Source organism: Odontesthes bonariensis, chromosome 3, assembly GCF_027942865.1.
Source record: "Odontesthes bonariensis isolate fOdoBon6 chromosome 3, fOdoBon6.hap1, whole genome shotgun sequence".
NCBI classification, from domain to species: domain Eukaryota; kingdom Metazoa; phylum Chordata; class Actinopteri; order Atheriniformes; family Atherinopsidae; genus Odontesthes; species Odontesthes bonariensis.
In genome coordinates, this window is record NC_134508.1 from 40,785,111 (window position 1) to 40,806,794 (window position 21,684).

The following is a 21,684-nucleotide window of genomic DNA, read 5'->3' on the forward strand; positions in this document are numbered from 1 at the left end:
CTCTTGAGAAGCTTTTCCAAACTCTGAACGGTGTGGGCGTGGCCAGGCGGTGACAATCGTGTGATGGCGTTTGTGATTTGAAAGCCTTATCATCATCGCAACTTAATGAAACTTGGCACACACGTCCACCCTGATGACCTCGTTCGTATGTGAAGGGTATCGTGTGTGGGCTGAGCAAAATGGCTCAGTGGCGCCCCCTAGAAATTTTCAAAAACCCTTCCGCATTGGAGTTATTATGTGCTCGTACGTACGCAGAGGGTATCGTGTGTGTGGGCAGAGCTGCGGCTCCAGCGTCCAGCGCATGCCCCAACGTACGCACATCCCAACGTACGCATACCTCGGTCCCGCCTACAGCTGCTTGCAGCTTTCTAGTTTTTATTAATTTTTCTATGCAAATATTAGCATTTTAGCTCATAGCTTTCAGGTCACATGATCAATTGACTCCAAATCAGTATGGGATTGTGTAACTACACTGGCTGCGTGAGACACACCTATTGTTTTTACATCTGTTCATAATTTTCAATAAATTTAAACACAGTACCATATCCCTGCTTTAAATATCCCACATTTTTATTTTGAAAACAGGAAGTTGGAACACACTGCACTCTGTGTGTTTACTGTAAAGTCTACAAATAGGGGTCACTTGAAATGTTGGAGTGTCGAATATCCAACTTAAAACCAACTTCACCTAAGTTTTAATGTTGTTGAAATCATACAGACTAATCAGAGATCATCAGCCAGTTACCAGCCATAATGTCACTAATATCACTATTAGGTTTTCTTATGTTTGCTTGTTTTTTTGTTTTTTATCTTGGATCAACACTTCTGCATCCATCAGTCCATCACCTGTCTTGTTGTTATAATTTCAATAATCAGCCTAAACTATTAAAAGTTAATAAAGGGATGAACAACTAAAAACCTTTAGGTAATTTGATCAAGTTTCTAAGAAAATGTGCAGCCATGAACTCAGTCTGTGCTTATTTTAGCTTTGAAGTGATTCTTAATTATCTTTTTAAATTCTCACAATGGATATTTTTTTAAGGTTTTAAATACATTGTGACATGTTTATGCCCAGTTTGACAAGACAGGGTACAGGTATACCATATAATGATATTAAATTTTTGTGACGGGCAGTTTTTATTGATGTTTTTATAAAATTTTGTGTCAGTCGGTTTGAGTTTTTATTCTAATTGTTTTGCTTTTATTCAGTCAAATTTAGCAAACCTTGAGTTATTATATATACATATCTTAAAGAAAAACATCTCCTTATTACAATAGGTCTTATCTAATGGGGTGAAAAACAATGAGATCAATGGAGGCAGTCTGCTTCAATTTTGCTGTATTTCCTTTAACTTCATTCTTAATTTTTACATTATTATTTTTCAGGGTTAATTTAGGGAAATCTGAGCATTTATTCATTATATCAGAACGTTTAAACCTTCAACATTTCGGGTTTTAATTTGGTTTGTATGAACATATGACAGATTTTCCATGTGGTATGAGACTTTCGGACTTAACTGAAGGACCATATGATGAAATAATAAGCATCTGGGAGTGATACTGCAGTTACTCCTTAGTGCCTTGTGAAAGTGAATATTCAAAGCATTAGCAGCTCAAATAAAACTAGCTAAACATTTAGTTTACAGTGTATTAATGTGAAAAGCATTAAAGAAAAGGACAAACTAAGCAGATATGGTCTGTAGATTATATTATTCTCTCTTTAAAAAAAACACATCAGTACAAGAATCAACTTCATTCATTCAGACACACTCCTTACATGTTCAGAGGTTTGAATACTGTTAATAACTAACTGCATAACAACTAAAGAACCACTGCTTAACATGCAGTGAATAGTGTCTGCACCGACAGCTGACTGACACAGTGCACATAATCACAGTCAGTGTTGAAGTCTCAAACGGAAAGAACAGCTTCAGTACCAGCACCTCTGTAGGAGAAACACGGACGAGCTTCAGAAACCTTCCGCTACAGAGGATTAATTCAACTTTATCACAAGAAACATAATTCAAAATGTCTGATGTTGTCAGTCTAAAGAATGAGATATGTTGCCAGGTTTGGCATGACTTTCTTGTTTCAGTTCAAGAATTCAGGGTGAATTCTCAGCAGCCTCAGCTTTGCTAAAACAAGCTAAATGTCTTCATTAACTACAGTGATGAGCATCAACCACAAAAAGATAATTAGATGGTCTTTGACCCACATGAACAACATACTGTTTAACAGTCTCATCACATGGCCCTTTGTCAGCTGTTTGTTGGAGATGTGCATCCAGATTTCTACTTTTCACAGATCTTAAATACTTCCCATATTGGCTGAACAACTGAGACTCCAAATTCATTCATTACCTTAAAACAAGTCTTCAAATTAAGAGCTCCAGCAGTTAACAGTCCTGCCATCAAAGCCAGTTGTGTTTTACTGAAACGTCAAGCAAAGCTGGAGGTGATGGTGGCACGAGCTGCATGAGTCAAACAAATGCTACCGAGTCCTTCTGTGCCAGCTCAAACTGTTGAATATGTTGAACCCTAACAGATGCTTTTCTGTTATGACAGATTCTGATTATTCCTGAGGGAGGGAGAATTTATTTAGAGCTCCAGGGAAATTATTTAACAAGTTACAGACAGCCATTTTATAGACGATGGGTTTCTTAAATTATTGAGCAAAATAGAGGTTCAAAAAGCTTCTTGGAAACAACGTTTCCAAGAAGTTTGGCCAAGTTTGGCCTGCACAGCTATGGTCAGATTTTCTAAATCCAATGTTTAAACTACATTTTTAGAAGCCAGTTTCTGACAGATTAATCTATTATTGGCCTGAAAACTGCACAGGTCCCATAAAAATTGGTTATACAGTCAAAGGCCAAATATTAGCTAGATATCTTTAATACTTCACAAGCAGTGGATTTCCTTCAGTTTTAAAGCATATCCTAGATGCTTGTGTTGGCCATGAATCCAGTTAAAATGCACCAAACTGACCAGAGTCCTATAGACAAAGCCTCATAAAGCAAGAAATCAATACACAGCATTTACCTTTGAACCCCTAATTTAGCTTGTTAAGTCAGGATGCCCGTCCTCTGTAATACTGATGGTAACTTGATAAATAAATACATTTCTAAACAAAAACTGACACAAAATAACCCTAAATACTCTATAACATTTTCCTAGCAAGTTAGCACACTAGATGGAACCAACTTATATACAGCTTATAGTCCAAAATGTCCTAAAATGGCCACCATACTGAGAATAGAGACTTCTGATTTAGGTAATAATAGCACAACTTTGACTTCGGTGCATGTTTTGCTACCAAAGTGGCATTTTCTTCATTATAAACCAGATTTATCCAGACTGAGAGTCTGTGACCTCACTGTGATGTCACAAGGTCCCGCTGTAAACAAGGAAATCATTGCAATAAGATGACCTAAACAGGAACTAAATCATCAGGGGGGTGTTAAAGTCCTTTTTAAGAAAAACTAAAACAAAATCATTTAAAATCTGACTGAAACATCTCTAAACATCCCATAAACTGCAGGTTTCTCCTGAAAACCTGCTGCTTTTTACTGAGCAGTAACTGGTTTATTATCGACACAAACAGCTTTCAGGATACGAGGATAGAACGACGATATAAAAACTAATCAACTTAGACGTTGGGATGCTATCCTGGACGTACATTCATTCGGTGGACACAAACATGACTCCTGTTTGTTTCAACATTCACATTTTTAAAAGACCCAACACACGCCTGCAGCTTTAACCATGTAAGTAGCGCTCGGATCAGAATCTCAGTGTCACCCGTCATGGTTTTAGCACGGAGCTTAATCCATCAAGTGTTTTAGATCATTTAAGTTGTCCAGAGAGTGTAAATGCAGACTGAATTCACCCAGCAGTGTTTCTATCGCTATCTAAAACCACCATCCCATAAACACACACATCATTAGTCCCTCCACCAGCCCTTTTCCTCGTCATCCACAAGTTTAACAAACCTTCCTGTCTATTTTCTTTACTTGCGCCATCATCTCTAACTAGTGGAAAACGCAGCCAAACATTGCAAAAAATGAGGTCAAATCAATTATAAAAAAGAATAAAAGACCCTTTTGCTCTTCCTCAAGCGTCTAATCTCCCTCGTCTTTCTTGCACAGTGAAAGTTTTGAGTCCAGTTCCCATAAAATTAGCTTGAACTATTTTTTTCCCCGCTCGATGTTACATGATGATTCGTGGCTCTGGGACCGACTCGTTGATGGATTTATGGGGCAGGACGTTGGCACCGTTCAGGTAAAGCTCATCATTCACAATCACGTCCTCCCCCAACACCGTCACGTTCTCCATACGCACCTGAGGACAGAAAAGACCCGAACACAAGTCATCTTCACCACTGAATATTTAATATTGATTGGTAATTATATCCTTAAATAAGGATGCATGTCATGATTCGCGGCTGTGATTGACAGCTGATCTGTTTATGTCTTCTCACCCATTGGCCAACAGAGGAGCTCCAGCCAACGATGCAGCTCTCCAGCCAGGAGTGCGATCGGACCCTCGACCCTTTCAGCACCGTGCACCGCTTTATCCTCACGCCGTCTTCCACAACCACACCGGCGCCGATGGTGACATTCGGGCCAATGGTGCAGTTCTCCCCGATCTGCGCCGTCGGGTCCTGAGGAGTCAAAGTGAGGACGGAGGATAATCATCCTGGAGTGCAGATGTTTATCTGACGGGTAGTGTCAACAAGCTGCACTCACCACTAGAACGTTGCCAAGGAAACCAGGCCCCGTGCGTAACCTCTCAGGAGCGTGTTGTCTTACTGACTGGAGGTACATACACATCCCTGTCAGGAAGTCTTTAGGCTGACCAATGTCCATCCAGAAACCTGACATACAGTCAGACAGACATTGAGAGTAATTAGCTACCATCCCGACTCATTGGGATTAGCACAGAACAGGAACATCTACATCTCATTTACGCACAGCAAACTCGCATTGACTGATCAGCCATAACATTATGACCACCTGCCTAATACTGAGTAATACTGGTGGCAGAGACTACAGCTCCAAACAGCTGTAGTCTCTGCCACCAAGCTGTTCGTAGCAGATCCTCCCTTAAGTCGTAGCCTGTCCAGCACATGCCACAGACTCATGGTTGGACTGAGATCTAGAGAATTTGGAGGCCAAGTCAACACCTCAAACTCATTTTTGCATTCTTCAGACCATTACTGAACCTTTATCCTGGCTCAAAGAGGCCACAGCCTTTAGGCATTACTGTTACCAAGAATTAGTGGACATGGCCGGCTAAATTCAGTTAGTTGATACGCCTCATGGATGGCAGGATCCAATGTTTCCAAACGGAACTTTACCCCCTCCGGCTTTCCTTCGTCCCACAGTGCATCCTGTTGCCAAGTCTTCCCCGAGCAAACAAATATGGACTTGATCATCCACTGATACTTATGAACCAATTTGTAAACCACAGTATGGGTATCTTGACCTTTCGGCAGCTACTCAGCTCAATATGCAACAAACTGAAATGCACTGTGAGTTCTGACCACTACACACCTGGAACTTCCCATGAGAGCTGAATCACAACCCCACCCTTGTCAAAGTCCCTTAAAGCAATACAATGTAACTTCTCAAAAAGCCCATTATGGAGCTCCCCCTACAGGCTTGGAGGTAATGTACGGTTACACTGTCGTAAATACAACACCCTTTCGCTTTCACGTTTGACGAACCGGCGAGGAGTCAGAAGGTGCAAGCTATGTCGACCGAGAAGGTAAGAGTAATCAAATGTACCTGGGAGTGTGAGAGGGGTCTATTTGTTTTTGCGGTAGGTGTGCCAGAAAGCAAGTCGAAGTACTTCCGCTCAGCTCCCGGGCTGCTCCCGGGCCGGTCCAGCCAAGTTACATAGCGCAGTTTTTCCAACTCAGACCCCCAAAGGGCATAGGAGACAGGCCAATCCTAATATTAAAACTCATTCTAGCCGCACAATTTTTTTCAAGCTGTCATTTTAAGGTAGAAATGTTACATAGTATTGCTTTAAATCCAACTTGAAGGACACAAGGTTCACTTGCTGCCTGATATATCCCGCCCCCTGCCAGGTGCTATTCTAAAGAGATTATCGACAAATGTCAGTGGTCAGATTGTTATAGTTGATCAGTATGTATCACCATACATAAACATTCTTTAGTCTGGATATATATTCCTGCCCACACCTGTTCTTCAATGATCATTTTAACAGAAAGGATAAATTAATCATAACAGCTCAGAGTATAATCACAGGTGAAAATACAGAAAAGATAAAAAACTGGTCTGTCTACAGGACGGGAGGGTGGCCTGTCTGCACAGCTACGTGTTTCCACCGTTTCCCACAGAGCTGAAGGCTCCCAGTGAGGGACGGGGATCTTGAGAAGCACCAACGAGGAGTAATCTTATCTATTTGCATAAGGTTTGGGCATGAAGACCAACTGATCTGCAAACAGTTTTGCTGCAGAAATCTTGTTTTTTTAGGGGGCGTGGGGGTTGGTGCTTCTCTTCAAACAAAGCTGTCTAAAACTACGAGCTTAGATTTGACAAAATAACCAAACACTTACGCCTGGTGGAGCTGTGAGCTGCAGAGACCAGAGCGAGCACACAGGTCAACTTTTACACTTTATTCAGCTCAACTGACGTAACCAATCTGTGTCTTTAGTTAGACAAGACACTTGAATGCTTTAACGTCTTAAAAATCTGAATAAATTTAACGTTCCCAAGCATTCATTGAACTGAGGTTCAAACAAAGCTTTTATTTTGCATTCTGTCACAATCCCAGATCATTCAAAAGCAGAATATACAGTATTTATAATCAAATAAGACTTTTCTTTTACCTATGAGCAAAATAAGTATGCTAACAACAAGTAGGAACCATAAATAAACACAATTTGATCCGTCAACTCATTTTGAGCTTGTGTAGAAAGTCTCCTGAAATGAATACAGAATCAGCTCAGATAAAGAATTAATGAGAGCTCAACGTGTTTCAGAAATTGTGATGAGAAGCATTAGTCCAACATGTCAGACGGCAGCGTTATGCTGGAATACTGTAAGAGTTACCTTGCAGCTCCATGGCGTACAGCTGACCCTCCTCTGCCATCACAGGGAATATTTCTTTCTCGATGGATGTTGGTCTCAGCTGCACACAAACAGACATGAATGTGGGTCACAACCACGCACAGAAAAACTACTATTTCAATATATACTCACTGGACAAAAGTAAGGAAAAACAAATCACACTAATATTTTGTTTAAGGGTAGAAAAAAACGTGGCTCTTCAGTATGAGCAGTTTGTTAACAGACATTAAACAATGCTGTGAGTTCTCCCGTCGATCATCTTGGATCTGATCTCACCAAACCTTTCGGTGTTTTTCCATCACAATCATTCAAGATTTTCTTTCTCCCACAATTCTTCCTCAAAGATGACTGTTCCCCACTGTGCTTCCAGGTTTTAAAAATGCGTTGGCAAGTTCTTAACCACGTTTTGATGGTTTCAGCTGATGTGTTTGCTTGATTCTGACCAATAAATCGACCCTTGTGAAACAGCATAACATCTTTTTCCAACAAGGTTATTTCATGAGAAGCTACTCGTTGCATTAATGCGGACTTGCTGCCAGCTGAAACATATCAATGGCTGCCATATTCGTCCTATGGAAAGCTCTTACTTATCCGACTTTTTGTGTACGCACAAGATGAAAAACTAAACTGTATATATACATATTTTCTGCTTCACATCGGGCTCCTGTCAGTGTAGAAGTTACTAGTCCAAAGAAGGTGTGAAAGTGTCACCTGGATCCTGCTGAGCATGCTGGGATTGAAGATGTACATGCCGGCGTTAATCTTGTTGGAGACGAAGACCTGAGGCTTCTCGACGAAGCGTTGGATCCTCCCGCTGTCCGAGTCGAACACCACCACGCCGTACTTAGAAGGCTCCTCCACCCGCGTTACCTGCACACGCAGAAATAAATGTATTTTGTTGCATCAAACAATCTGTCCTGATACATTTCTGAGTAGCAGCCCTTTATTTTTTTTCCAAATATTTTTATTGAAAGCTACAATACAATACTTTCAGTTTCAGACATACAATAGACATTTTCTTTTTAACACACACACATATGTAAAACAAAATAAAACAAAAACACTGATAAAAATATAGAAGAAAATAACTAAATTAATTGCTAAGTGTTAGTGCCACGTAATAAAGTGAACAACCCCCAACCCACGCCCCCACTTGGCTCATCACGACCAACACAGATACTACTGGTTATTTATGCAATATAAAAAGGTATAACAGTAATAGGCACACATTCAATCAGGTACCTCTAAATGAGTGAAATAGGAAATAAAGGGTTGCCATTTGTGAAAAAATTTGACTGTACATCCTCTCAGCGTATGTTTAATTTTCTCAAGTTTTAAAAAAAAACATGACATCTTTAAGCCACCGGGAAATAGAAGGATATTTAGCAGACTTCCAATGCAACAATAATAAACGTCTTGCTAGTCAGGAAGTGAATACTATAATATTCTTTTGTGTAGAGTTAAATGCAAGTGAGGGGTCAGGAATCCCAAATATGGCAATCAGAGGGCATGGTTGAATATTTACCCCAAGAACAGTGGAGATAATAGAAAAATAACCCGCCCAGAAACCTTTCAGATCAGGACAAAGAAAAAACATGTGACTACGGTGACAAGGGGAGCCATGGCATTTATCACATTTGTCTTCCACTTCCGAATACAATTCGGATAGTCTAGACTTAGAGAAATGTGCCCTGTATAAAGTCTGGTTTATAGTCGGTAACGCAAGATGCGGTTGCAAGCCCCCCCCTTGCGTGCTTGCGTGTGTCACCTCAATTTTCTAAACTTCACGCAAGACGCGAGCAGAGCTATAGAATAGCCACTCTGGACGCGAGCACAAGCCACTATCACAGCCCTTTTACATATACATAGAAACTCTCTGCCACTATCTACACCACATCCGGCGTGTTCATCTTCCGGTTTCATCCCCTAATAAAAGACCGCTGTTTTCAAACGCCAAGGTAGAAAGCGAAGAAGAAGAAGAAGAAGAAGAAGAAGAATGAATCCCATAGACATAATATATATAATATATTATGTCTATGATGAATCCACTTGAAGAGAGACTTGCCGAAGAGGTCCTGGCGGTGAATTTCCTTTCATCGTAGTAGGCTTGTCATTGAAAAAACCCGCTACTCCACCTACTGTCCTGGTGGTGAAACGCCACGCAGAACACGCAAGCCCCGGCAAAGCTAAATGAAGCATAAACGTCTCGAGCCATTAACACAAGCGCAAGACGCAAGCGCAAGGGCAGTTAAAAGAAGTATAACTCAGCCTTTAGACCTTAAATTGAATATGTCCAAGACAAGCACAAGAGGTGGTAGATCGTACCCTATGTATGGCCTGTTCCCAGGTCTCCTCGTGCATTTGTATTCCCAGTTCCCCTTCCCATGTACACTTAAGTTTAACATTTGAGTGGGTGCTAAAAGTCAAGATAATATCATACAACTTTGAAATTATTCCTCTGTGGTGAGGAATGAATGTTAGCATGGATTCCCACTGGTGTTCTGGGGGTAAAGAGGGGATATTAGGGAAACACTTTTGCAAAAATAACAAAATTGCGAGTTTGAAAATAGCGAAACAGATGAGTAACAGGGAGGTCATAGCGAGATGACAAATTGGCAAAATTACAGACACCATCTACATATAAATCCTTGAATTGTGTAATACCCTTGTCGTGCCACACTGAAAATGTTGAGTCCAAAAGTGACAGAGGAAATAAATGGTTATTCTTTATAGGACCCAAGGAAGATGCAGCTACAAATGTATAGTGCCGTCTAAATTGAAACCAAATTTTGAGTGTGTTAAGAACCACTTGATTATCAGTATATAGAGAGGGTTTTGTAGGTAGAGAGGAATAAAGTTGAGCATGTATAGAAGATCCCTTACAGGATGATAGTTCCAATTTACACCAAGAGGATCCAGGAGATTTTAACCAGTAACAAAGTTCATGGATGTGGGCAGCCCAATAGAAAGCTTGAAAATTAGGTAATGCACGTCCTCCACTAAGTCTGCATCTTTGCAGTAGAGATTTACGAACCCTAGGTGACTTCCCTCTCCAAATGAAAGAACCAATCATCTTGTCCAGTGAGTAAAAAAAAAAAATGTTTTGGCAGAAAGAGAGGAGTTGGTAAGATATTCATTTTAACAACATTGATCTTGCCAATTAATGAAAGGGGAAGATTACCCTATCTTTGAATATCAGATCTAATCTTTGAGATGAGGAGTGAAATTAGCTGATGCAAGGCAAGACAAAGAATGAGTCACATTAAATACCTAGATATTTAAACCCAGATGGACTAAATTGAAAGGGTAAATCAGACTGTTGAAGATGACGTACTGCAGTATTAATGGGAAAACACTCACTTTTCCCCAGATTTAATTTATAACCTGAAAAGGTGCTGAAGTTCTCCAGAGTACTTAAAACAGCAGGAATAGAGCGTGTAGGATCAGTTATGTACAGTAACAAATCATCCGCATACAGCGATAATTTATATTCGATTCCATAACTGGTGATTCCTTAAATAAGGGGTAAGATCTTAATATAATAGACAAAGGCTCGATAGCGATGGCGAAGAGCAAAGGTGACAAAGGACAACCTTGGCGACTTCCGCGACCAAGAGCAAAATAATCAGAATAAACATCATTAGTATGGACACTGGCTTTAGGGGACGAATAAAGGAGACGAATCCAGGAGATAAATTTATCAACAAATCCAAATTTATTCAAAACTGCAAATAAGTACTCCCACTCTACCCTATGGAATTCCTTTTCAGCATCTAAAGAGATCACAAGTTCAGGAAGTTCAGTCGAATGTTTTGAATAAATTATATTAAAAAGTGTACGGGTGTTAAAAAACAATTGACGTCCCTTTATAAAACCATTTTGTTCTTCAAATATAATATAAGGAAGCACATTTTCTAAACGAGATGCAATTACTTTAGCCAACACCTTTACATCAGCATTGAGCAAAGATAATGGTCTACAGGAACTACAGGAGGTTGGATCCTTGTCCTTTTTGAAAAGGAGAGCTATAGTGGCTTGTGTCAAAGTTGGTGGTAATGAACCACTTTCTAAGGATTCATTAAATACAGATAAAAGTAGTGGTGCCAATTTACCAGTAAATGTTTTAAGAAATTCAACCGGAAACCCATCAGGGCCAGGGGCTTTGTTGGATTGCATAGATTTAATTGCATTTGATACTTCTACAAGGAAGAATGGGGAGTCCAGCTGCATGGCAGTATTAGTATCAAACAGGGTTTGAAAGGTTCTAAAGAAATTTGTTAATTTTAGTGTTGTCCGTAGGAAATTCAGAATTATATAATGAAGAGTAAACTGATTTAAAAGTAGCATTAATTTCCAAGGCATCTGTAATTCCCTTGGGAACTATTACAGGGAAATGTAATAATCATAATAGTGTCATGAGTGTTTTTAATACTAGGTATCAAACGGGAAGTGGCTTGTCGTCGTAACTGATGTGCCAATAAAGGACTTGTCTTGTCGCCATGTTCATAATATGAACCACAACTATGTAGTAACAAGTGCTCTGCCTCTTTAGTAGAAATGAGATCAAATTCTGCTTGCAAATCAAGATGCTGCTTAAGAAGTTCCGGAGAAGGATTCAGTACGTAACTTTGATCAAGGTTAGTAATTGCAAATGTAAGTTCATTAAGCCTAGTGTTCATCTTTTTATAAGGTATAAAAGACACTTATACTGCTTTTAGTATAAAAGCAGTATAAGAAATAATTTGACCTCTCAGGTAACATTTAAATGTCTCCCATAGCAATGAGTATGAAGAGGAGTCATTTTGATTGAAAGACAAGAACTCATCAATGGAATTAGAAATAAATTCGGTAAATTCTTTTTCTGCCAAAAGAAGAGAGTTAAACCTCCAAAGTGGTGGGCTATGTTTATGGGTAGAAAGTTGAATATCCAATAATAAAGGTGAATGGTCAGATATTACAATACCTAACTAGTCAGATGAATTTACACATGAATTAAGAGTCCTGTCAATAAAAAAAAGTAATCGATCCTAGAATATGAATGATGCACCTGGGAGAAGAAAGAAAATGTTTTAATAGAAGGGTTACGAAATCTCCACGGATTAATAAGACCATTCCGTTTCATAAAATCTAAGAATGTTTTAGACATAGCAGACTGAGTCAGATTGCAAGGAAACACAATTTAGATCTCCTCTGAGGATCAGCAGGTAAGTATTCAAGAAGAGGATGCTTCCCAGCAATCTGTTAGCGAATTCAACATCATCGAAGTTCGGAGCATATACATTCACCAACAAAATCTTTTTTGCATTAGGGTACCAGCAACTATGAGGTATCTGCCATATATTGTCTGTCCGGATGGGTGTACTGGAACCAAATTTCGTTATGCTTAAATGTGTAATGACAATAAATGCAATTCATTCATTCATTCCTGTCAGCGATAACATCAGTGGATGAGAACTGAACTTTTTTTGTTCAGTGGCGCTCAAACGCTAAAAGAACTATGAGCTACATAAATCCTTCTTCTTCACCTGCCCATCACTTCAAACTGCTCAAAATGCCAAAATATTATCTTTAAAAAAAGGCAGGTAAATGAATAATAAAGACCTGTTAGTTTGACATACTCCAAGAAAAAAAATGTTGGATTCTAAAATTAAAACAGAGTCTCTTAATTGTGCGTAATATTTGTATTTACAGGCACAATGTTTGATTCTTGTACATACGGTGGCAAATATTTGCATAAATATTTGAGACATTTTTGTCTACAGCAGCATCGTTATCTGTCTTTACATGTTAATGAACCTTTTGCAAAGTTAATTTACAGTTCAAATTATGACGAAGATCTTTAAATTTCTAATAATTTAGCTTTTTATTTGGGCTTTGACAGTGAAGCTTATTTTCTGTTTCTCAGTTTCTGGAGACAGTTTATTACTTTGTAGGACTCAACATCACATTTAAAAGATCATTGGGCCTCATGCAAGAACATTTTCGTATTTTTATTCTAAATTTCTCTTACTTTTTTTGTAAGAAGGTCTCGTACGAACAGGCCACGTCAGATTCAACAAATGCTCTTTACTTCGGAAAAAGTGTGTAAACGACCTGCGTAAATGATGAATCCCACTCGTGCGTATCTAAGTGCACGTGCACGAGGATAGTAGATTTGCATACTCCATGCCCAAAATAACACCATATTAGGAGCTGTGCTTCCTCGCTCCTGTGCCAGGAAGTGTTGAGTGTTGAGTCATGAGAATGGCATCAAGGCGCAAAAAGAACAACTTTACGGGCTCTGAGATTGAAGTTCTGCTTTCAGAGATTCAGAAAGGAAAATCAGTCATTTTTAGCAGTGTCAGCAGTGGAACTACGGGAACCTGCTAAAAAAAAAAAAAAAAAACTATGGGACCTGCTAAAGCAAAGAAATGAGAAGCAATTACGAGTGCTGTTAATACCTTGTCACCTGTAGTTCGCAATGTCACCGAAATAAAAAATAAATGGTTTGATGTGAAAATGGCTTAAAAAAAAAAAAAACGTCTCGCCCTGGGCAGGTGCTCAATGACTGTAACTAAAGCCGTGCAATCAGTTGTTGCCTCATCATGATGGCACTTTGATGGGGTGGTCCATGAGGGGGGTCTTCTGGCACCACACCTTCTGGTCTGCCTGGGCTGGTTCAGGTAGTAGGAGACCCTCGTTCATGGCAATATTGCACAAATCTGGCATGCCTTCTCTGGGCTATAGAGCAGTTTGCCCCCCCGCTGTATCGAGACACACCCACCTGGCCTTCAGCTCAGTGCGCTCCACGACAGGGCCACGGGTGTTTTGATGCGTATATGTGTCTCGTGCTCTGATTATGTTTGGCAGTACAGCCAAGGCATGAAAGTCCCTCTTAATTTGTACTTGTTGGACAGTGGTGTATGGGAATTTGATGTACCATGGGGGATAAACTGATGAGAGCTTTGATGACCAAGGGGAGCGCACGACTCACAGAGGACTGGGACACCCCCGATCTGTCTCCAATCTCGCTCTGAAAGGTTCCAGTGACCAAAAATCCAAGGGTGGTGAGGACCTAGACGTGTGGTGGAATTGGGTTTGATCGGCGTGGTTCTCTCTGGAGTTGTGGCTCTAGCAAGCTGCATATTTGCAGCAGCACAGTCCTTGGAAATCTAAATCGCGACGTCAGCCATTCGTCTGTCTCCACATGGATATCTACACGGTCTCTTCCAAGAGCCTGACACACTAAGGTATCCAAAAGTAGCAAGACAGCCGCTGGTTACGCTTCACATTGACCTTGTTATATACAGATTCAAATTAACCTTCAATTAGTGCATAATTTAAGTCAAACAGAATAATGTCAGCATAATTATGGGGTATAATGTATAATGTGTTTATGTTTTATTCAAAGTAATTAAATATACAATCCATTAGTCAAGCAAACTTGATTGGAATAACAGCGGACTGTTTTACGAAACTCTTACAACAGGTCTGGATCACTCGTAAATTCTGTTCGTACCTGAAAGAAAACGTAAAATACGAAAAGATTGGTGAATGCGCAAATTCTCTTAAATCACTCGTACGGACGATTTAAGAACAAATCTGTGCGTACGAATGGTTCTTGCATGAGGCCCATTCTTTTTAGTTAAAGCCTGGCATATTTTCCACAAATCCGTGACCTGTGGCTCTGTGGGTGATACTTACTTGTAACTCTCCACCTACTTTATTTTCATCTACCAGAACTCACACAAGAATCAACTCTCATGCACAACAGGGAATAATTATGAAACTCTGAGAGCATATATATATACACTTTATAGATAAACTCTGCTCTTCTGACTCACCACTATGGTTCCTTCCTTGCCGTGGTTGCGGTGAAACTGCAGCAGATCTTTGAAGGGAAAATCACAGATGACGTCCGAGTTGAGGACAAAGAACGGCTCGTTATCGACGTTGAGCAGTTCTCGTGCCAACGCCAGGGGCCCCGCTGAGCACATACACAAAAGTATCAATTTGTTATTTTCTGGGACGAAGCTTAAAGCTGCAGTCTGCAACTCTTTTTCAAGCATAATGCCTGGAACTGTCCGGGGATTCTGAAAGTAGTACATTAAATACCCCAATACAAAAAAAAAAAAGAGTTCTCTAGGTCCCCTATATGTCCCGCTAGGTCCCTCCAAAGCCAGCAGGTTTGTTTACAAAATTGCAGACCGGACCGGTAAAAGGTAACCAATCAGGTTACGAGCTGGGCTCTGCTGCCTGTCAATCACCGATTGTGCACGCGCGATACAAGGTAGGCTGTCCCCACGCTTATTTATCTAGACTATTGAACTTCATTACGGGCTTGTCTACTTACTGTGTCTTCCATGATCGCAAATGACAGGTGAGTTGATGAATGAGGAGTCGTGTAAGCGCATCTGGCGTGCACGTCTACGTGCACGAGTTCTCATGTGTTTTGATGGGGCGGGACAGGAAGTTGAATAACTTTTTATTTTTCAGTTAAAAAATAAGCATTTCTTGCATTTTGCGACTACGGAGGTCACCGTTTTCAACTTCAAGCGTTCTGATAGATCATGTAAACTCTTAAAATGCCAAAAATTAGGACTTTACGTATGACAACAACAAATCCTGCAGACTGCAGCTTTAAGGCTACCTTTACACGGAAACGATCTGAAACCAAAACGCAAAAGTGGCGTTTCGTTTTCACTTTTAAATCTGCATTTAGACGAACGTTTTAGGGTGAAAATCTGCGTGCATACGGAAACGCAAAAGTGTGTGACGTTTCATATTTATCGATGCAGTAAACACGCCAGATGGCTCCCACCACTGAGAAGTCCTCCCAGGTCTCACCCACAGCTGTCTAGGTCACCTGCTCTCTCTATGAACTTCAAGAATTTCAAGAACGTAGTTCATATTTTTGGTCTGTTCTTTACTACTCTCGCTCATCATTGCTGTTATCTGATGAAATGACTCTTGAACGTCAATTACCGCGAGTTGAAAGTCCGCAGGGACATGTTGATAGCCTACTGATGTGTTTTCCACGGTTTTCTGGCGCTTTATTATGCTTGTCACGTTTTTCTATGTGACGAGAAACGCAGTTTTGCGTTTTCATCCTTTACACGGTGGCGCGACAGTGGAGCGTTTTCAAGAATTCCACTCTGGAGGGCGGTTTCACTTTTTTGCGTTTTCATGCCCCCAAAAACGCCGTTACCATCTAAACGATATAGTGCATCCGCAAAAAGGTTTTGCGTTTTTAACCTGTTTTCGTTTCCGTGTAAAGTGCCCCTAAACTGAGACACTGGGTTGGACTCGCAACACACAGATCTGATGGGATTAAAATTAAGTGGGGGTTCATTTTGGTCCGATTTTTGTCTGATCTGAATCAGTTTATTTCCCATGAAAAAGAACAACTTAGGTTAGGTTGATTGGTTTCCTCAGACCGTATGTGATGCCCACAGTGAATTCTGAAGGACAGGTGCATGTACACCTTGATATAACATAGTTCTGAATCCCTGTAGCATGGAGTAGCCACATACTTCTGACCTTGTGATGTGCATTATGTTACTTGGAAACTTTGCATTCCAGGGAACCAACATGAAGTTTATCATTTATTAAGTAACTGAATAATGTGAACAACCTGAATTATAGCAAATTAAGATTATGAGAATTACAGTCACAATTTAGAAATGACAGCTGCTAATTTCTGTCCACAGATCAATGACTACGTGCACCAAATATTGATTTGTTGGTTTTCTGATTAGCATTTCCTAACTCGGCTTCATTAAGTTTTCTTCTATTCATCACTAAAAAAGAAACTGTGAGACTATTTTGTTCTCATTCTGGTACCTGTAAGTAAAACAACCTTGAATCACCAGACACATTCAAACTGCTCTTTGTTGTTGTACTAACACAGTTTCCTGTCTGTTCAGTTTCATCTAAAGCGAAGAGACACTCACCGGTTCCCAGAGGCTCCTTTTCATGAGACAGAGAGATGTGAATCCCAAGCTGGGGAGAGAGAAGTTCAGTATATGAAGCAGAATAATCACGACTAAAAGACTCAGAATCCATCAGCGTATCTATATTTTTTAGGAACAACCGAACTGTGAAGAAACAATCTATTTGTGCACAGTTAAAACTCTCACAATTTTCCAGAATCAAATCTTAAATACATTGAAAACAACCGCTGATCATTGTTCTACTGTTAATCTGATTGCTCTGTTTTCTTGAACAATGAATGCTTTAGAAATTACAGTTTACCAGAATTTTGAGGTGGCCTCCTCAAATTAGAGAAGAAATTCACCAGAAAATTCAGATAAATCTATTCATTAATCAAATGTTTGCATATCAAACTACAGATTTTATCTGGATATACAGTATTTTCTATCAAAAGTAAACTTTCCATTATGCACTGCCTTGTGCACGCTGTCATAGTGTCAGTGTGATGGTTTATTTCACGTACTCTCTGCTCCTGGACCCTCATCTCTCTCTCCAGCAGCTCTGACATGTAGCTCACAGCCAAAACCACATGGTTCACCCCGGCCTGCAAGCGCACACACACACACACACACACACACACACACACACACACACACACACAGTACACTTAAATCTCCCTCAGTGGCAGCATTTACACGCACAGCAATATTCCAAAATTAACTGGGTTAGAAAAAGAAAAAAAACTAGAAAGCTGCAAGCAGCCTTGAGCGGGACCGAGATGTGCGCACGTTGGGGCATGCGCCAACGTTGGAGCTGTTAACCATTTGCGAGGTGTGGAAAAAAAAAAAAGACGTTTCCATTCACCAGCAGGTGTCGCTGTAGATGGATGCCACTATGATAATATGTTTGCGTTCAGGCTGGGTCCAGCATTTACCGTATGAAGTTTGGGACAGATTGGATAATGTATGTGGGAGTTATAAGCGACTTAATTTTTTGTGCGCGAGTGATGGCGAGTCATCAAACTTTGAGGCGTCGCCACGCCCACGCCCATTAAGTTTTGAAAAAGTTTCCATGTCTTAAGAGTAACGTGGCCAAGTTTGAAGCTTGTAGCATTCATTTTGTAGGACGAGTTTGTAAGGCGTATAATCGGGCAAAAATGGCACGAAAACGCACCTTCCATCCAAAATGGCCATCTTCCTGTGGTCGTTGGACCATGGCGGCAGGAGACTTTTTTGTGCGTCTGGGCATGATGAATGAGTGTACCGAATTTCGTCATCCCACGCGAAACTAACCCCAATAAGGGGACCATTTTTAAGCATCGTAGGGGGCGCTACAGAGTCAATGAGCGACTCCCAAAAATATCAAGTCCAGATTTTTTCACGTCGTCGACTGGCAGGTGGCGCTCGCAAAATTTGAAGAGTTTTCGAGTACCTTTAGCAAAGAATAAGAAAAAAGAAGAAGAATCCTTACAGATACAATAGGGTCCTTGCAGTTTCACTGCTCGGTCCCTAATAAGCCCATATTTATAGTAATCAATAACCAGATTAATCTAAGTGGGGTATGCCAACCTTAGTTGCATTATGCAGATCTGTCCTGTAACACACATTGCTGCTTTACGACTCACACTCTGGGCTACAGAGTTACCTCCTATAAGCAACTTTGGGGTTACAGTGTTTTTTTCCCCCCTCTTTTCTGTCTTCTCAAACCCCTGCTGGTCGAGGCGGATGGCCACCCTTCCTGAGTCTGGTTCTGCCAGAGGTTTCTTCCTGTTAAAAGGGAGTCGTTCCTTTCCACAGTCGCCTCAGGGACACTCAGGACGGGAGATTGGACTGAAGACAAGTTTTTGTGCAATCTGTTGGTTTCCTTAGCTAGGAAATTGTTTTTTGAATTGGCTCTATATGAATGAATTGGATTATTTTATAAATAATTATGATTAAAATTAATTGAATTCCAATTGGCTTGAATTGGACTTTATTATTTCAGTGTCTTGCGATGAGATTTGTTGTATTTGGCGCTATATAAATAAAAATGAATTGAATATACACATTATAATCGGAATATTGTCTCATTTTGAGTAAGGTCAGTAGTCAGAATATTGCTGTGCATGCAGACATAGCCACTGTCTCCTCTTTACCTTGACCAGTGCCTCCACCTGGTGCAGTAAGATGGGTTTGTTGCAGAAGTCCACGAGTGGTTTGGGGACACTCAGGGTGAGCGGCCGCAGCCTGGTCCCGTACCCCCCCACCAGAATCAAAGCCTTCATGCTTCTGCTGTTAGCAAAAGTTTCTAGAAGGGAAACAACAGTGAGAGAGAAACCAGCCTGAACAAGAGTAAAGACAATCGCACATTGGGTTCTAAGAGATTATTCATTTTAAGTAACTGTCAAATCAGACTGAAATGGTCCCACGTCCACAGGAAGGCAGACTGAAAAGAAATCTGTTTTGCCAGATTTCAAAGTGAAAAACAAGATAAACCTTATTTTTGTCTGCAAGGAAAGGAAATTATACAAGAGAGCAGAGGGATGCAGAGTCTGAAGTCTGGCTGGAACAGGCGGCTGACATCCCACACTGATTTTAGAAGGAAGACTATTAACAGCCATGGTTTCTTATGAAAATTGCTGAGTTTGTGATATTTTTGTAGCTCCAGGACTGATCGCTGATATTGTTTCCTTCCCATATTTTAAATTTTCACTGAAATCATGTCAATAATTAGTTCCTGTTAAAAAAAGGGCAAAAATAATTTCACTTAGTTGATTAAACTTGTTGAACAAGTAATAATCTTTTTATTCAATATTTTCATTTTTATTTTGAAGGTTCTGAAACCTCCAGAGCATCAATATACTCGAATAACTTGCTAAATGTTTCTGATTACAACAGTGGAACATTCAATTTAATTCAGTTTTATTCATATAGTGCCAAATCACAACAAATGTCATCTCAAGGCACTTTCAAAGATACAGTCCAATTCAAGCCAATTCTAATCCAATTAATTGTAATACAATCATATTCCAATCACATTAAAGTCATTAAAATATAAATTAGTCCTATTTATACAGCCCCAGCTCCACAAATAAGTTGCCTAGCAAAGGAAACCAACAGAAACTTCTCTTCATTCAACCTCGATTAAAAGGATCCGAGTCTCACTGACTCACAATGAAGACAACACTTTATATGGTCACTGTACTTTCCTTTTTCTGCACAGGGACAGTGCATGTCATATGAATAAAACTGGAACTCAAATCAGTGAACTGACACTGTGGGACCAGCTATGTCTGGTTGTCCTTCATAGAATCAGGGTGGCTGACTCTGGGCACAGGAGGGGAACCAAACACTTTAAAACCATGTTGAACCACCTGCCAGGTTTCTGAGATGTATTCTTGTTTATAATGTTAGCTAAAAACATTATAAAACAGATGATCCCACAAGAGGAATACATTTTAACGGCAGGTATTTATGTTCATAGAGAATAAAATGTCAATTTATGTATTAAAGTTGCACATTTATCTGAAGTCTTAACGGTAAGTTGCAACTGCAGAGATGAGGGCTCATGGGTTTGTATCTAACTCAACTGAACTTACAGTGATTGTAGCTCGCTAATGTTAGCCACTTAAGCTAACTTTAACTAAACAACTGACCGCAAGCCAAACTGTTAGAACTGGGAAAATTTGGCCTTCTGTCTGTCTCTGTATGTGAGAGGGAATGAAGAAGGTTAAAACTTACAAAGATGTGTTCACAAATAGCCTTCAGCAGGTTTCCGAATCACTGATACTCAAGGAATGACACGTAAGATTGTTCAAACCCAAATTCTTTGTTTGGCTTCCGGTACAGCCGCGCCACGTCAAGTATGATGACGTCAGATATAAATTCTCCGGTCAAGCTTTTCAAAACAAGAGTGGCTAAAATTCGGTGTTTTATTCTTTCCTTTGTGAAGCTTTTGCGACGTATTTTACACGAATGCTGAAGAAGCTTCTTATTTTGCCTGGTGCAAGTGTATGTTTGAAAACATCAGTGTTCTATGCTTGCATCTGTTAGTTGATAAATAGAATAGAATAGAATAGAATAGGATAGAATAGAATAGAATAGAAAAATACTTTATTCTTCTAATGGGGGAAATTACCCCCCCCCAAAAAAGGCAAAATAAGATGGAGTTTTTTCCAACAGAGTAATGTCTTCGGCAATGAGATGTAAAAAATGATTGCAGATATCATAAACACCATTCTGCAAACATTTCTTTGAAAATTGATACAAAACTCTAACATGGCGCATACTTACTTGTTTCTTTTGTCCTTGTGATTAAGCCAATCAATCAGCCTCTCAGACACATACATGAATGCCAGAAGTCAGGCCTCTTCGTGTCATGATCACGTGGGTGAATATGTGTTTTGGTTTGGTTTGTTACAAACGACAGAGATTTAGTTATGATACCGGATGCTATAAATGAATATAAATGAAGCGCCAAGCGATTGTGAGGTCTGACTTTTTTTGTTGAACTATTTTGTGACGCAAATGTATTACTCTTTTGAACGCATATTGTTTTGAGAAGCAAGACGCTTTATTTTTTAAGCCCCAGCCAACTAGCGTTACCTTCGTAACGCTTAAACGAGGCTGGAACTCGGCTCACAGAACGCAGCAGGGGGTAAGTTAATGTTCATAAATGATATTGCTAATATGGGATGT

The 21,684-nt window shown here is 40.0% G+C and overlaps 1 protein-coding gene across 1 annotated transcript; it reads right to left on the bottom strand.

The window, feature by feature from the left end:
* Nucleotides 1-1,269: 1,269 nt before the first annotated feature.
* Nucleotides 1,270-20,831, bottom strand: gmppb (GDP-mannose pyrophosphorylase B). The gene is made up of 10 exons (XM_075461820.1): nt 20,728-20,831; nt 19,143-19,294; nt 17,532-17,612; nt 17,029-17,077; nt 14,920-15,062; nt 7,808-7,966; nt 7,079-7,157; nt 4,745-4,872; nt 4,477-4,659; nt 1,270-4,337 (listed from the first exon to the last, which is right to left on the bottom strand). Exons 2-10 carry the CDS (start codon nt 19,269-19,271, stop codon nt 4,206-4,208), a joined length of 1,083 nt encoding a protein of 360 aa, XP_075317935.1. The 5' UTR covers nt 19,272-19,294; nt 20,728-20,831; the 3' UTR covers nt 1,270-4,205.
* Nucleotides 20,832-21,684: the final 853 nt, after the last annotated feature.

Bases quoted from the DNA above. Each gene is read 5' to 3' on its own strand.
- gmppb (XM_075461820.1), bottom strand. From the start codon at position 19,271: ATGAAGGCTTTGATTCTGGTGGGGGGGTACGGGACCAGGCTGCGGCCG. The intron at 15,063-17,028 runs GTGAGTGTCTCT...GTATGTGCTCAG, and splicing joins AAAGGAGCCTCTGGGAACCG to CGGGGCCCCTGGCGTTGGCA. The intron at 4,660-4,744 runs GTGAGTGCAGCT...TTGACTCCTCAG, and splicing joins TCCTTGGCAACGTTCTAGTG to GACCCGACGGCGCAGATCGG.